Source organism: Lutra lutra, chromosome 7 (assembly GCF_902655055.1).
Source record: "Lutra lutra chromosome 7, mLutLut1.2, whole genome shotgun sequence".
Taxonomy (NCBI): domain Eukaryota; kingdom Metazoa; phylum Chordata; class Mammalia; order Carnivora; family Mustelidae; genus Lutra; species Lutra lutra.
In genome coordinates this window covers 143,077,025-143,094,030 of record NC_062284.1, presented here as the reverse complement: position 1 = coordinate 143,094,030, position 17,006 = coordinate 143,077,025, and the positions used below count along the sequence as shown (strand labels likewise).

The 17,006-nt window shown below is 56.6% G+C and overlaps 1 protein-coding gene across 3 annotated transcripts; it reads right to left on the bottom strand.

The window, feature by feature from the left end:
- Positions 1–8,681: 8,681 nt before the first annotated feature.
- Positions 8,682–16,777, bottom strand: DLK1 (delta like non-canonical Notch ligand 1). Of its 3 annotated transcripts, none has more exons than XM_047737585.1 (6): positions 16,540–16,777; positions 15,216–15,279; positions 14,603–14,733; positions 11,438–11,579; positions 9,414–9,693; positions 8,682–9,194 (listed from the first exon to the last, which is right to left on the bottom strand). In XM_047737585.1, exons 1-6 carry the CDS (start codon positions 16,604–16,606, stop codon positions 8,946–8,948), a joined length of 933 nt encoding a protein of 310 aa, XP_047593541.1. In that variant the 5' UTR covers positions 16,607–16,777; the 3' UTR covers positions 8,682–8,945. The 3 variants fall into 3 exon arrangements, with proteins under 3 accessions (XP_047593541.1, XP_047593542.1, XP_047593540.1); XM_047737586.1 differs by having other exon boundaries at positions 8,682–9,188; XM_047737584.1 differs by having other exon boundaries at positions 8,683–9,693.
- Between the last annotated feature and the right edge of the window lie 229 nt (positions 16,778–17,006).

Here is a 17,006-nt window from a genome sequence, read left to right as displayed (position 1 = left end):
CTTTTGTTTTTCAAGACTGCTTTAGCTATTCGAGCTCTTTTGTGTTTCCTTACAAATTTTATTTTGTTTATTTTTAGATTTATTTATTTATTTTCAAGATTTTATTTATTTATTTGACAGAGAGAGAGAGAGACAGCGAGAGCAGGAACACAAGCAGGGGGAGCAGGAGAGGGAGAAGCAGGCTTCCCGCCAAGCAGGGAGCCCAACTCGGAGCCTGATCCCAGGACCCTGGGATCATGACCTGAGCCAAAGGCAGACGCTTAAGCAACTGAGCCACCCAGGAGCCCCTATTTTCAGATTTATTTATTTTGAGAGAGAGCGCGTGCAGAGGGAACAGCAGAGGGAGAGGAGAAAGCAGAGAAGGAAGACCCCCTGCTGAGTGCAGAGCTTGCCTCGGGGCTCTATCTCACAACCCTGAGATCAGGACCAGAGCAGAAATCGAGAGTTGGACACTTAACTGGCTATGCCACCCAGGCGCCCCTCCTACACACTTCAGGATTGTTTGTTTTAGTTCTGTTGGCATTTTGACAAGGAGTTGCATGATATACTTGCGTCCCTGTGGAAAAATCTGACTGATGAGTATCACGACACGGTGACGAATGAGGCTCTGGGTCCCATACACTTCACACCACATTTCTCACTGTGTTTGGGGAGAGGCTAAATGGCACTGATCGGAACATATCTTCAGAGATGCCTTTGCTGGCTTCAATGGAAAAGCAACTGGCCCCATTCGGGAAGATGAGCCAAGAGAGCTACCGACAACAGTGGGACGCTGAGTTACAGACGAGGGGCTGGATGAGCTGGACAGAAAGGAGAGTCTCCGTTCCATCCAGGGCACACGCGCCCTTAGACGTGGAGCAAGAGACAAAGATGGCGGAAAAGGGCTTCGATGCCAGGCACGTGTTCCTTGTTGCCACGCTGGACATTTCTGAGACTTTCAGAGCCCATTGCATGCCCTAAGCTTTGCAGCTTTTGCCTTTCCAGTTGTTTCTTCTCATCCATTTGGGCACACACATACCTATAATCAGACAGGACCTGGGACTTTTTATGGTTTCCAGACTAGAAAAGAGGGCAATTTAACTTACCAGTTCTCCCCCCATCTCAAATAACTGCAGGCTACCTACAGTCAGCATATTTTTTCGGAGAAAGTTATTGACTTCAGTTTTTTCTGAATCATAATTAAACTTGAGGATAAAAAAAATGCAACGGGAAACTGACAAATACATTGATGGGTTTAATGCAGCATTTGCCTTACTGTGGTGGTCTGGAATCAAGTCCATGGTATCTCTGAGGTGTGGCCACATAGCCAAAAGGGATAAAATCCCCATCTCGAATAGACACTCCCGTGTCATTGCAGATTTACAATAAGAAAAACATGGAAAGAACCTAAGTGTCCACAATGGGTGGGTAGATAAGGAACATGTCCATAGAGAGATAGATGGTGAGATACACAATACAGTCACAACGGGGTATTAATCAGCCATGAAAAGGAGGGAAGTCATTTGTGAAAACACAGATGAGTCCTGAGGGCGTGAGTCTAAGCGAAATAAGAGAAAGACAAAGGCTATATGATCGGACGAAGCTGAAATCCTAGAAATAGAGAAAGTAGGTTGGTGATACCAGAGGTGCAGGTGGGGGAACAGGGAGATGCTGGTCGAGGGGCACAAAGCACCAGTTATCAGCGGTTAAGTCTAGGAGCCCTGTGCAGTGTAGTGACTAGAGGTGACAATACTGGATTGTACCCTAGAAAGTCACCTAGAGAGTGGATCTGAACTGTTGTCCCCACTACAACCAAAGGGTCATGATGGGAAGTGAAGGGTGTGTCAACCAACCTCACGGCAGTGATTATTTTGCAATATACACGCACATCACGTCATCACGTCGGACGCCTGAAACTGGCACAACGTTGTGTGTACGTTACAGCTCAGCAGACTTGGAGCTGAGGCACTCAACATAGCGCTGCCATGGTTTCGTCCTTGCTCCATCAACCTGGACCAGGGTTTCTCTACCTGGGCACAATCTCCATTTGGGGCCAAATAATTCTATGTTAAGGGATTGTCTCGTCTTTGTCGGCTGGGTGGCAGCATCATTGGTCTCTACCCATGGGGGGCCAATCACCCCCCGTCCAGCTTTGACAACGAAAAAAGGACTCCACACACTGTCAAACATCTCCTGAGGGACAAAGTTGTCCTCAAGGGAGGACTTGAGGCTCATTAATCTTTTGTCTTAGTTTCCACATTTGTAAATAAGCAGTTGAGGCTAGAGATTAGATTCCTACCAAGCTGCCATTCAGGCAGGCATCTTTCTGTCTGTCCCCTCTTCAGGAAACCAGTGCTGCGCATCTGTCCTGTGCGATTTTTACTCATACGGTTTTCTGCTTAATACCTGATGGTGCAGCTTGGCCCTTCACTGTTTCTTCTCATGGTTCTTCTTCCCACTTCATCATTTTCGAATCAACTTTAGGACCCGTAGTGTCTAGTGATCGAATACCAATTAATAACATTAAACTTATAAATTAATTTGGGGGATAATTAGCATCTTTATAACATCGGGGTCTTACATCATTACGATTTTTGGACATACTACTGGTATACAGGCTTTTGGATAAGCTGGGGACGTGCACCATCTTGCTAACTTTCATGTTCACTTTAGGTCATTCTCTTGAGTTTTTGTTTCAGACAATAATATCATTCTTTAATCATCATGTGATCTCCTTTCCAGACCTCAGGCTTTTTGGTTTTTCTGGTCTATTACATGGGCTAGAAGTTCTAGAACAACAGTGGAAGTAATTGCTCTCCTTATCTGCTTGCTGTGGACTGAATGGACCCCTACCCCCCGCCCCATAGGGCTCATATGTTGAAGCTTAAGCCGCCAGTGTGACGGTACTTGGAGTTGGGGCTTTGGGGAGGTCATGAGGCTCCCAGGATGGGACTTGTGCCCTTGTAAGAAGCCAGCAGAGAGTGCAAGTTCTGTCTCTCTCTCTCTTCCTCATAAGGACACAGCAAGATGGCGGCCATCTCCAAGCCAGGCAGAGGACCTTCAACTAGAACGTGACTACCCACAACTGTGAGAGAAAAGCGTCCGTCATAGAAGCCCCAGGGCTATGGCTTTTTGGTCTAGTTGTCAGAGCCGACTGAGGCACTGCTCATTGCAAATGGGGGTGTGGGTAGGTGGCTCAGGGACAGAGCCATGTGCAAAGCCAGGCCTCACTGACTCTAGAGCCAGAGCTCTTCGCTGCTGGGCATAAGACGCGGCCTCACCTGCCCTTGGTTTTATGCACCAGTAGGATAGTAAACATTGCTGAAGATAGACATTCTTCGTGACACTAAGGATACATGCACTCTTTCCCAGTTTGCTTAGATATTTTTTTAAAAAGCAGGAATGCATATCATCTACTTCCTTCTGGCGCCCGTTCCTTTGACTTGGTATTTTTTTTTATCTTTTGACTTATTTGGGGGGACTGAAATTTAGTCCGTCCTTACGTTTGCGTCTCCGCTGGTCCCAGCACAGCAACGCCTGGGGCCACTGTGGCTTCAGAACAGAGCCCTCAGCAGTCCCGAAGTTGCTGGGAGCTCCCGACCCAGCGAGGGGTGGGGGTGAGGGGGCGGCTGGGTCTTCGCCTCCTCCCTGCTGTGGACAACGGAGGGTCTTGGATGGGAAAGGTGGGGCAAATGTTTTCCTCTTCAGCAGCGGGAGAGAGTGGCTAAAGGGAAGAAAGCCACAGACACTCGTGACAGAAGCACAGTGGGGTCAGTAGCTGGCTGGGCGGACAGCCCCGGACCCATGGGCTGTCACGAACAGGGCTCCAACCTGAAGTGGCTCCGTGCTGCGGGCCACCTTCTCTTTGTTCCCTGTCCAGCTGCACCCCTCCTCATGTCCTCCTGGGAAGTCAGTCCACCTGCTACCCACGGGCAGCGCTCGTCTCTTCCTGAACTTGGAGTTCACTGGCTATTTTCCTTGGCTGGCTCTGCACTGGGCGCACCATGGGTCACCCCTCACAGCCACAGCCTCTCCTGATGTGTGTCACCCATGCTGACCCCAGCTGCCCCACGGTTGGGCCTTCCCCCTTCTGGGGTCCTCTGCACACCCCACCCCCCACCACAGCACCGAGTTTCCAAGGTCAGATTCCTCTTTCCAGCCCTGATCAATCAGCCAGGGATCGTCCATCGGGCTTTCTCCGGGCCAGGTCACCTGTGATCTGCCACAGTTTCCTCCCTCCTGGGGCCTCTCCAGGGTTCATGGCCTATGAATCTATTTATTAATATTAAATTATATTTGCTTTCCCAGAAAATGCTCTATTTGGTCACGATTTTTTTTTTTTTTAAGTGTTTGCCTGCTTCTGTTATTTCACTGAGGACGTTCGTCTCTCTGTTTGGGAGTGAGGACTTTCCTTTCCTCTGTTTGGGAGTGGCTTTCCTCTCCTTCCATTGACTTTGTCAGGTTTGAGCACTGGGGTTTACCCAGCTTTGAAAAAGAATTGAAAAGGGGCACCTGAATGGCTCAGTGGGTTAAAGCCTCTGCCTTCGGCTCACGTCACGATCTCAGAGTCCTGGGATTGAGCCCCGCATCGGGCTCTCTGCTCAGCGGGAAGCCTGCTTCTCCCTCTCTCACTCTCCCTGCTTGTGTTCTCTCTCTCACCGTATCTCTCTCTGTCAAATAAATAAATAAAATCTTTTAAAAAGAGAGAGAGAGAGAATTGGGAAGTCTTCATCTTTTCTTTCTCATTGCTCTGGAGCTGTGCCTCTGCTCAGGCACCACCTTCTGTCAAAGGGACAAAGGTTCTGGAGCCCGAGTCGGGCAACACACAGCTGGCCCACCTTGGGGGTCTCCTCCAGGTAACTGGTCTTTCCTGCTGGCCACATTTTGTTATTTCTCCTGGAAAACTCATCCCTTTTCTAGAAGCTTCTACGTTTGTTACCTCAGCCTCATTATCTTCTTCTCTTACACTTTGCAGAATAGCCTCCATGTCTGAGGTTGGAGCCCCTGGTCTGTCCCTCTCATGTGTCCCCGGCCTTGACGGGACCCCCACCCACCAGCTGAGAGCAGAGCAGCACAGAAGGGAGAAGTGGTAGGAGAGGAGGAGGGAGGCAGCTCAGGGACACCGGATCCAGGCTGGACAGCCGGGTGGGCCGTGGCAGTGGCCTGGCAGAGGAGAGCCCTGGAGGGCAGGGACAGGCGGTGGGAGGAAGTAGGGGAAGGGACCCTGCCCCAGGGTGGCCTCTTGGGCCAGCAGGGATAAGGGACGGGACTGCAGCCCCTGTGTCCAGGAGGAAGGGTCCAGGGGACCCCTCTCGGGGGGGGGGTGGGCAGGCTTGAGCAGTGTCAGCACTCCACGGGACTCAAGAGGGTGGCTTTGGTGAGCTGAGTGTGCACTGAGTGTGCGCTGAGTGTGCAAGCCTGTGGCCCGAGGCCAGGGTGGTAAGACAGGCAGGTCCCTCCCAGCCCATGCCCAGGAGTCTAAATGGGGCTTGTATACTGATCTGCCTCTGAGTCCCTCTCACTAGCAAACAAAATCCAATGCCAACTTCACTAAGTTCTGGAAGGACCAGAACAGCATGACATTCTGGGACCCCTACCCAGGAGCTCTGGGCTGGAACCTGGTGGGTGAGAGAGCCTACCCTCGCCTCTGGCCCACTTGTGTGTGGAACCCCTTGTCCCTCCTCCCTCCCCCTGGAGCCCCAGCTCCCTCCGCACCACCCACTCACAGCCACTGTTATAAACAGACCCAAGGAAGAGCTGGGGCCAACTGGGCAGGAAATATCCATGCTCTTGGCACCCAGAGTATATCTGGAAGGGGCGGGGGGTGGGGAGTGCTCAGCCCTTAGCCTGTGGTCTCCTCGCCTCGTGGGAAGGACCAGCCTGGGCCCCAGCAGGGCCCTCCAAAGCATGGGCCCCTGACCCCGCTTGCTCGGGGTCAAGGCCGCCAGCGGGAAGGGACCGCGGTAGCCCAGCGCTCAGCAAATCAAAGAAACACACCAATAGCCCTTGGGTTTTGTTTATTTTTCAATAAACAAAATTTTTTGCTTGTCTGGTTTAAGGAAACGGGAAAGCTAAAAAGAGCGTCATTGACATTTTTGAAATGTTTTGGTTACAGAAAAGATCATCACGCCTCCTCCTCTCTCAATTTTGGGACCGAATGGTGGTCGCGTCTTCGACAGCTGTCTTTGAGCTTCTCCGTTTGTTTCGTAAACTGCACACTACTCCAAACACACACGAGTGCGCTTGGGCAGCCAAGGAGTCCGACACTCTCAGCAGAATCTGGTTACCCCATAGAGGATGGAATGGGCCATTTCTGCATGACGTGAAGACCGTGTCGAGGCTGCGGACATTGTTCTGATTTCGCGGGATGCGTGCAAGTGGGCGTGGTGGAATTTGGGTGGGGTGGCCTCGTCGTGTGCTGGTAAGAGATAATTTGTCACGTGGGAAGGTACGATGGTCAGGCTGTAAGGGCGTCTGGTCAGGACTCCCCTGCTCCCACGGCATTTTACCTGCACTGCTCGGCTTCCTGGGGACACGGGCGTGTCCGCTCCCCCCCCAGACTGCCCTCATCCTGCGAGCCGCACAGCTCCCGGCACGCTGCCTTGCACGCAGCAGGTGCTGGAAATGCTTCCTGATCGAATGAATGGAGGATGAGTCGGTGGGTGGATGGGGAGGGGGTCGAGGAGCGACACTGGGATGCTTTCCCTTGTCGTCGGTGGGGAGGGGATGCGGGGGGCAGACGGGCTGCTCTTGACAGCATGGAGATGGAAAGAGTGGAACGAGAATCGAATCAGTTGGGCCAATCTCAGAATTTCGTGTTTGGGGAAACTGGGTCAGAACAGTTAGCAGACTCGGTCAAGGTCTCACGCGAGAGAGGCCAGGCGGGGGTGCCAGACACCCGCCTGGCCATGCCAACGGTTCTTTTTTTTTTGTCTTTTAAAATGTTTTATCTCTCAAAACGAACTCAGGATGAGACGAGATGATGACTGAATAACATAGGGGAGAAAGGACGTGGGGCGGGCGCTCTCCGAGTCCAAGGGTGGGGTAGCAGGGCGTGAGGGTAGGAAGGGGAGGGGCATGGGAGCTTGGAGTGGGAGGCGGTGGTGGGCAAGGGTGACAGGGTCTCGGGATTGAGGATAAACTGCCCGGAGGCAGGCGGGTGAGGAAGGGACTTGGGCGAGAGCTGTGGGGGTGGGAGGGCTCAAGGGGTGACAGGCCTCTGCCTGCAGAGGACCAGGGACAAGGGGCAGGGGTGGTAGGGGCTTGGGGACTGGGAGCGATGGGGACAGGGGCTTGGATGGGGCACAGAGAGCTGGAGGAGATGACAGTCGTGCTCTGACTCAGGATGACAAGGGAAGGGGGCAGCGGTCGGTGGCTGAAGGTGACGATCAATGGTTTTACAGTGACGGTGATGCATGTCCGTGTGTGTGTGGGGATGACTTGAATGACCAGGAAGATGGTGATGATGATTTGGAAATAAATACTCAGAGCAAGGTAAACTCGGCAGATAATACTCAACAAAGCTAAGACTATAGCTTCCTATCCAAAGAATTTAAGAAGCAAAATATTTCTCACTGGTACCGAAGGGCTGTTTAGCTGCCCAACTGTAAAGAGTTGGAAAGCTAAACAGAGCTCTGTCCCATTTCTTTCTATTTTTGCAAAAAAGATAGATGCTCTTTTTTTAAAAAAGTCAAATTTATAATTCAGAAGCTGGCTAGGTCTTCCGGGATCTGAGGGTTATTAACTCAGCAACACAAATTAAATGCACAGCTGTGTAGACCAAGGTCTGGGACCTGGGGCCACAGAACTAGGAGACGCCCCACGAGCGACAATTTCCCACTAATCCCTGTGCAAACCTTGGTGAGGGTGTGTTGCTGCTCAGATATCGCCAGGGGGCACTTGCGGTTCAAGGGGCATTTAAATTTCAAGGGACATCTCTAACCTACAGGGAAGGCAGGTAAAGTGCTGAGGATTTAGGGGTGGCTGGGGGTTGCCCAAGTGGCAACGCCAGGCTGCACTTTGTGACTCAAAGGGGGCTGATGGCTTACAGACCGAAAGCGAGCCAGGAGGCTCCCCACTTTGAGAGAGGCAGCAAGGATCGATCTCAAAACGTCAAGTGTGCCTCCAGGATAGGCCAAAACCTGTGGGTCCCGGGATGAGACCCCGTCATCATCAGATCCTCATTTTTAAGGTCAGGACCTGTTTTGGTTCATACCCCTTCGTTCCTCGTTCAGACTTTTAGAGCCAGAGAGAACTTGGATGGTCACTGCGTTCCAGCCCCCTCCCTCGAGGAGCGGGGGAGGGAAGAGGTGGGCCCGGGGCGGGGATGGGCAGGGGGGCTCGCCAAGGATCACACAGCGAGTCAGTGGCAGGGCTGGGACCAGGTCCCGGCCCCCCCCAGCAGCCAACCCGGGGCGCTCTCTCTGCCTGACACACGGCCGCTGCACTCTGCAAAATCTCAACTCAATCGGAAAGATCTAAAGGTTGCAGTGTTGGACTTGATGTGAGTGCGCGTTGGACGTGGCGTGTGAGGACTAACGAACGAAGAGATTTTTCGCCTTTGTCACAGTGGGTGGTCATGCACAGCACTCGTAACGGTTTCACGAGGACCGTGGCCGAGACCCCTTCGGGGAGGGGTGTCGGCGCCGAGTCCCGGCTTCGTTGCCTTGTTTTTTTTTGGTCTTTTTGATTTTAAGTTAAAGTTTAGAATAACATACTTATATCTTTTACTCGTTTAAAGATGAAATTCTTATTATTGTTTTTTGATCATGCATTAAGAGAGAGAAAGAGGACGCTCTGGGCGCGCGGCATTTGTCACAGAGCAACACAAAGGTAAGACAGGCAAGCGTAGCGTTCACCAGATTCGACACAAAATAGAGCAAATTCCACCACAAAGAGGAGAACAGACCGCATAGAGTGAGCTCTGCGGGACCCCGAGAACAGAGAGGGGCCGGTGGGAACGCTGCTTAGATGTCGTCTTCGCCGGCCTCCTTGGTGAAGGTGGCCATGTCGATCTTCTCGGGGAAGATGATGTTGACCGCGAGGTCCTCGCCGCTGTTGTAACGAAGCAGCAGGTTCTTCTTCTGCCGCAGCCTCCGGCTGTAGCGCAGGTTGGACACCCAGGCCTCACACTTGTTGAGGAAGACGATGCCCACGGTGCCCAGCACCACCAGACTGGTCAGCACGCCCAGGATGGTGAAGCAGATGGCCTGGCCCTCGGAGAGGAGGGGGGTGTTCTTGTTGAGCTCCTTCATGGACACCTTGAGGATGCGGTGCTCGGGCTGGGGCACCGGCAGCTCGTGCACCCCGGGGGTCAGGCGGTAGGTGAGCCCATACCCGCTGGGCAGACGGGTGACCTGCTGGGGGCTCGGGGCGCGCTTCCGGCCACAGAGGGGGCCCGTGAACTCGGGCTTGCACACACACTCGTACCTCACCTGGGTGTGTTGCAAGCAGGTGCCCCCGTTGAGGCACGGGTCGGAGGCGCAGTTCCCCACGGGACGGCTGCAGGTCTTGTCCACGAAGCCGGCGGGGCATCGGCAGCGGAAGTCGCCCCCGATGTCGGTGCAGATGCCCTGGTTCTCGCACGGGTTGGGGGTGCAGCTGTTGGCCACGATCTCGCAGAAATTGCCGGAGAAGCCAGGGGGGCACAGGCAGGAGGCATGGGAGGCCCGGCCCTCGTCATCCACACAGGTGCCTCCGTGCTGACAGGGGGAGCTGGAACACAACAGGGGCACGGTGAAGGGCCTTCGGGGGCTGGACTAGGACGGTGGTTCCAGGGGCCGGCCAGGGAGACGCCAGGCGCTGTCATGTCTGCCCGAGAGGGGCTCCCGGGCAGTCAGAGCCGGACACGCACAGGTGCGTGCCTCACCCTCCCTCCGGCTGCCAGCCTGGAAGGCGCCTGACCTCCCCGGCCGATGACGGTCTCCTCTCCCACCTCTTAGGTCCTCTCTCCAACCAGAAGCCTGACGGTTAGTCACTGGACAAGTGGGGAAACTGAGGCCCAGAGGCAAAGTTAGTGATGATCCAGGGCTGGAGCGAGCCCCCTCCCTTAGCTCCATCCCTGGGCCGCTGGGCAGAGCGGGGGTGAGGGGGGGCCTAGGCCCCTGCACTCTCCACCCGCTCCCCGAGCCACACCACCACCCTGACTGTGATCCTATTGTCGTTTTCTGCAGAGAGAGCCTGCAGACTATTGTATGGGAAGCCCTTGGGGACACTCGGAGTGAAAGAAAGCCTCGGTCTGCTGCTGGCCCAGCCGGCGTCTGTGCCCGGTGGTTTAATAGTGGGTCATTCACCCAAGTGCGGCCTGCAGACCAGACCGGGGTTGTTTGCTCAGAGCGGAGCACAGGAGCATTTAATTTAAGTGCTTTTAAAGGAGCAGACCCTTTGTCATCTGATAAATACCAAAACCGGGGGAAGAAAGGAGCTGTAAGCACGAGAAATCAGCATTGTCACTTGGGGGGAGGGTCTGTACGGGAGCTAGGCTCTGAAGGAACTTCAAGGACCCTGGGCTGTATTTTGACAGACTGGTTCAAGTTGGTTGGGGAGAAAAGCAAAATATTTTAAAGGTTTCGCTCCGTATTTTCCCATCCCACAAATAAGCAGACGCGGACTTTGGGTGTGACCCCCTCTCCTCTGACCCCCTCTGAACACTGATCTTTACAGGCTGCACAAATGCCTGTTTGTGGCCTCTGCCGGCTCCGGGGTCCTCCACAGCCCCCTGGAATGTCAGGTCAAGATAAGCTGCTTCTGCCTGGTAGTGGCTGTCTCCCCCACCCCCCAGCTCCTGGCCCAGGACCGGCTCTGCCTAAGCCCCAGCAGACAGCTGGGTGGGCTCCGTGCCGCTAAACAGATAAGGGCAGGAAATGGCTTGGGGACTAGAAAGCAAGTGGCCCTTCTTGACAGTGGTGCCCACTGTTCAGAAGTCCCAGATCCCCAGCCCCACCGAAGGCAGCTGAGAGCTGAACACCCCCTCCAGCCCTCAGCCCCCGCCGACCCTTCTGGCCAAAGACCCCTCTCTCCTTTGCCTAGCAGGTGCCCCCAAGACAGCCCCGAAAACTCAGCTGCAGAGTCTGCCAGTTCCCCCCAAAACCACCCCCTAAAATGCAGTGAGTGGGTTTCACGCAAAGTCTCGGCCCCCTGGGGGGTTGCCCTTACAACACCGTGCGGCTCCCTGCTCCAGTCGGCGGCCCTGGCCACCGTCACGCACGCGCATCAGGACTTGGGGGCATGGAAGGAATACGAAATCACCTTCAGGGTCACTTCGGCAATGATGAAAATGACACACTCCCCCATAAGTACCCGGATCCTGGACGGCCTCCCGCGGGGCTGCAGGACGGGCACTTACTCCTTCTTTGTCAGGCGACAGGTCCAACCGGGCTGGGCTGAAAGGGTCTTTAGGGGTGTGAAGCGGGAATCAAAGCAGCATTCATCAGATCACAGAGTCGGAAAGAATATTTACCCATTGATCACACAGGGCCCGTCCTTCTTCTGACAGTCCTTTCCCGAGAATCCAGGGGCGCAGGAGCACTCGTACTGGCCGGAATCGAGGTTCGCACAGGTTCCATTGTTGGCGCAGGGGGTCGAGGCACAAGCCCGCACATCTGCAGTGGGGAGGGAAAAGCAGACTTTGTCACCCCTCCTCCAGGGAGGGAGAGGGGGACAGGCTGGAAGGAGAGCTTTCTGGGTTGAGGGGGGAAGGACAGAGCCCTCCGGCTGGTCAACGGGGCAGGGGGGGGGGGACCCGACGTGAGCTGCCTCGGTGTTTGTGTTTGTGGCCACCACCAATGGTCACCAAATGAGGTCCCAAGGAAGAGGGTGTAGTGACCCCCCCGAAACTCTGCAGTGGTTTAAGCAGTTCAGGGAGATGAAGGGGCTCCCTTGGGGTAGGTCACGGGGACAGAAAGTCACGGCTGCTCACTGCTCCTCAACCCAGGACAGCTGTCCCTTTTCCTGGCACCAGGTCACCTCTCTGGTCCAGCCGCATGACTTTCACTGCAGACCCCTTCCCTCCCCGCACAGCAGGATGTGTGCCAGGCCAAAGCTCCCCAGGGCCTGCCTCCCCAGACAAATTTTCATGTCCAGCTTCTCTTGTTGGGGGGGGGTGTTGGTCCCTGCCATTCAGGGAGAGAGTGCCACAGCTGTTAGAAACACCAGCTGCCCTTCACACCCCACCATGACTGAGGGCTGTTGCGGGGGAGGGGGGGATACGGGGCGGTGGGGGACGGAGACAGGGTGGGGGGTGGGGAAGACTCCTGCCGGGAATCAAGAAACCTGATTTAGCCCCAGCAATGCCTCCACCTCCTGGTGGTCGCTCTTTCTGCGCTCGGGAGAGCGGAGGGGCTCCCGATGAAAAGGCTGTATCTTTTGAAGGCAGTGAAATTAGAAGTGTCTGAGTGCTCTCCCGTCCGTGCGGGTTTCCATGAGCACTGCTACATTTCTGCGGCCTTTTTACACCTCCCGTCACGCACCCTTCATTATGTGGGGCCTGGTGAGCCAGGGACCGCAGAACAAAGGGGCCTGGGTCAGGGGCTCTCTGCCAGTGCAGACCCCAGCCCCCAGGCAGGGTGGGGAGGGACCTTTTCGAAGACCAGCCTCAGGGTTCATCTCCTCCCCACTCTGTGCCTCACTTTCCCCACTGACAAAAAGAGGGGCTCTCCCTGGTGGGCCTGGGGGAGGTACGGGGTGGGGGGGGGCTTTTAGCTTTGGTTTCCTATGTTTGTTTGAGCTGCCCTGGGGCACCTGCCAAATACAAAGGCAGTAAGTTAAGGCAGAGCGGGTGGGGGTCCACAGTGCTGAGGCCACACGTGTCCAGATTTTCCCCCTCCTCTTTTTTAAGGAGTCCTGCGCCCTCGTGGAGGGAAGGTGGCAATCCGTCAACAGGGAAGAGCCGGAACGTCATGCTGACGGCCTGTCCAGAGCCCACAAGGCATTCCCCGGGAGCCTGGCTTGGTGTAAGGGGACATCAAGAGAATTTATCGTTACCAAAACGGAAAGGTGCCAGCCCGGCTCGCTGGAGGAGCCTTGGCAGTGGGCTTCCAGTGCTGGCTCTCAGCAACCCCTTTACTGGGAATCTCAGATTAGAGCTCAGAAGCCGGAGACCACCCCTCGCTTTGTCCAGAGGACAACCCTACTCTTCCCAACTCCTGGGCCTCCAGCTGCAAAGTAGGGTAGATTAAGCAGCGGCAGGGGAGCAAGCCACCGGGGGTCTCTGCTGGTCTCTGCTAGGGCGGCAGCTGCGACCCGGACACCCTCAGAGACCCGGAGAAAGGGAGAAAGCTGCTAATTACCCCGAGGGCTGTTTCTTCTGGACCCAGAGTCCCAGGCTGAGAGGCTTTGTCAACCCAGGGAGGAGGGAACGTTTTGTCTGGAAAACTCCATGGGCAGGGAGGGGGCAATCCTGAACCAGACACCAAGGAGGGTGGGCTCCAGGCTTAAAGTCTCAACCTCAAGAGGTAGCTTTTCTGGGATCCTTGTGGGTCCCAAAGCGGCTCCAAGGGTGGGGGGCGGAGGGGCAGCAAGGCTGCTGCTGATCCCAGCATGAGTCACCTGTGGGGCCTTTTAGGACCTGAGACAATGTTGTGCTGGGAGGGGCTCGATTAGGAAAGCCTGCTGCCCTGGTGATGGGGGGCAGGGGTGGGTGGTCACAACACGCTCTTGCATGGTCCTTAAGGGTGGGGATTACGAATGACCCCCGATGAGATTTACCCCAGTTCTGGGGCTAGGAGAAGGGATTTTAGCTGGCTTTTCTCCCAACACCTTCTTCTGTGTCCCTAAGTGGAGCCTTTGACTTCCTCCAGCCTCGTTTCCCTATCAGTACCCCTCGTGCCCTGCTACGGTTGAGGACCCAACCGACCAAAGGACAGAGGCCCTGTGGCGGCTGCCCTACGCTGCTGGGACTTTTTTCGAGGACTCCCGCTTGCCTAGGCTTCCGGGCAGGTCCTGCCAAATGAGAATGGCCTTTAATGGACATTTTGTGGCCTAAAAATGCAGTGACCGCCAACTCTCAATTTGCTTGGGGTAATGAAGGACAAAGATCGCATAAATTAATGAAATCAACCGATAACACCGATCCGTACTCTGACCGCATCTCAGCCTTGCCGACCCCCAGCCTCCCCTACACCTGACCCTCGGACCACACCAGCCCTGCCCTGCCGGCAGGCCCTGACTCAGCGCCTGCTCCCCACCCCCACCCCTCACCCCTTCGTTCGTTCATTTGTTCACGTGTTTTTGCAGCCTCCTGTGTGAATTTCCCGGAGACTTGGCTCTGTGACCCCCCTACCCCCAGTCCCTACCCCCTCGGAGCTTTAGTGACCCCCAGAGGATACCCAGGCCTCTACCCTTTCAGCTTTGTGTGGCGTGTGCTTAATGTCGTGCCTCTTTATTCAACAGGCAGCTCCCTGCCGGGCCCCCCCAGAGGGCCATCTCTGGGTGCTGGGGGAGCAGAGGGGAGCAAATCTAAGTCCACCTGTGAGGAGGCTCTGGGCACCAGTGGGAAGTATATTAACAGATCATTACCATACAGAGCCCTGGGCTGTGGGAATGAGGCAGGAGGGGGAGGGGAGGCCGCCACGGGCTGGGAGGAGGTGGCTGGGCGCCCAGGGCAGGGATGGGGTGGGGCGCCAACCTATGTCGCAGAGGTTCCCATCCCAGCCGTCGTCACAAATGCACTGCCAGGGTTCCACGCACAGTCCGTTAACACAGCCGGGAAAGGTCACGCACTGGTCACACAGGGGACCCTGCCAACCAGGCTGGCACCTGTAGGGGTGGGGAGGGGAGAAAGATGGGGACATATGGGGGAGCAGGAATGTAGGGGGAGCTCAGTCTGCCTTCTGTGGAGCCAAGATCCCTTGGGGGTATCTGCATGGTACCATGCCAGCAGGTCCCAGGAAGCAAACGCCAGTCACCTGAACAGGACTCCGGGGTCCCTGAGAGCCCGGGGGCTGGGGGGGAGCACTGCATCTTGCCGCAGTGGCCTGCACTGGTCTCACTCTGCGAGGGGCTCTCCCAACACCCCCACTTCTGAGTCAGCAGAAGGGAGTCATGGCTGTCCTCTGCCCCCTGCCCTCTTCTCCCCCTTTTTTCCCCCTCACTCCCCACCCCCACCAGTTTCCTGCAGGGACGGGGAAGCAGTTTGCGGCAACCCAGCAACCAAGCCCCCTCTTCCTGCCTGACACCCCAGCTCCCCAGGATTCTGCCCTGACCACCTACGAGCTGCGTCAGGAGAGCCACCCCATTACCTGCAAACATTGTCATCCTCGCAGAATCCATTTTGGGGGTGGCAGGCCGGGAAGCATTCAGCTCCTGAGGCACAAGAAACGTTACACCATTCACCCCAAGAGGCCGCAGAGGCCAAGGCAAAGCCTGTCTTCTCCCTAGCAGCCCACGGCTGACACCCTGGGGGGAAGTCAAACCCCCTCTCCGGTCCTAGCAGCCTGGCACACAGTAGGCATCTCACATCAGCCCACTCAGGGGGAAAACACATCTCTGCCATGTTCCTGGTTATCAAGTGACCTCAGTAAACCGTCTAGTTCCTAGGAGCAGCTTAGACACCTAACTCCACCCCCCCCCCCAGAACATGAAACCTCAAATGCTAAAAGCAGGGATATGGAGACAGTGAATGGAAAGATTCTGACCCCTGGGCCCACAGCCAAGCCCTCACTTTCGCAAAGTGAGCCTAAAATGGGGAGCAGGTTTGGAGGCATTCAGCTTCGGAAAAGGCCAGACGGTTTCACCTGGCAGCCTCGCAGGTAAGGCTTCAGGATTTTTCTTAAAGGTTAATCCCCGTTAAACCAGGTGCGCAGGTCAAATTCCCCAATTTCTCCCACCCCATACTCTTCCTATTAAAAAGACGCAAGGTTTTTTGCAAAACAGATTCTGCAATTCTGACTCTGTTTAGAGATGCGGACACTTTCCTCCGTGCCTACTGTGTGCATTCACTCCAACTAGCTCCCCAGCTTTCCAGACAGCCCCCGCATCAGCGCTGGTGCAGTGGGGGGGGCACTGCGGGAAGGGGCAACTCTCTCACTGTCAGAGACAGATGGCCGCTGCAGACAGAAGTGTCGCAGCCCCTCACCGAGAGAAACGCCACGCAGGAGGGGCTCGCGCCGGGCTCCTCGTTGGGAATTCGGGGCTGCGACGGCAAAGCCACCCCCCGCTGCTCCCACAGACCTGTTCCTGACCGCGCACGCAGCGACACCCCAAAGTTGCACCCCAGAGCATTTCCACACAGGGCTCCCGAGCATCACCTCGTTTCTCCATACCTCCTCTCTCCGCGCACCGACACCCCTGCGAGCGCCACTTCTGCGGGGCGGGAAGGGACTGGGGGGGGGTCCCACACTTCCCCTGCCCCCACCCCTCCCCGGGACCCCAGGGCCGGGGCTTTGGCATGCGAGGGTGGCGGAGAGGGCGAGGCAACAGCGTGCGGGGCTTAGGGTTAGGCGGGACGGGCGTGAGTTGGGGCGCATGGGACGGGGCGCGCGGGGCACCCGGCGGCTGGGCGGGGGGCGTCGCAGGCTTCCCCAGAGGGGGCGCGAGCCAGGCCGGGCGGGGGGGTGCGCTCACCATGGACACTGTGGCCGAAGGCCAGCAGGAGCAAGAGGACGGGCAGGAGGGCTGCGGTCGCGGTCATCGCGGGGCGGCCGGGGTCGCGGTCCCGGGAGCGGCGCGGGCGCGGGTCCGGCTCCGGGCGCCGCGCTGGGCTTCTGGTTGCGGACGCGGAAGGGGGCGCGGGCGCGCGGCGAGGGGAAAGCCAGGGCTGCACCGGGCTGCGCGCTGCGCTCTCCGCCGCCGCCGCCGCCGAGCTGCCTCTGCCGCCGCGCGCGCCGCCCTTTTCGTACCGCCGCCCCCCCGCGGCCCCCGCCCCCCGCCCCCGCCTCCGCGCGCACGGGGCCGGCGCCGGCCAGTCCCGGTGACCCCCGCCCCTCGCGGGGCCGCCCCCCACCACTGCGGCGTCCCGGAAAGCGGCTCGCGCGCGCCGAGCGCTCTTGGCTAGACGGGCACAGGTACCCCGCGCACGTTGGGCACACGAT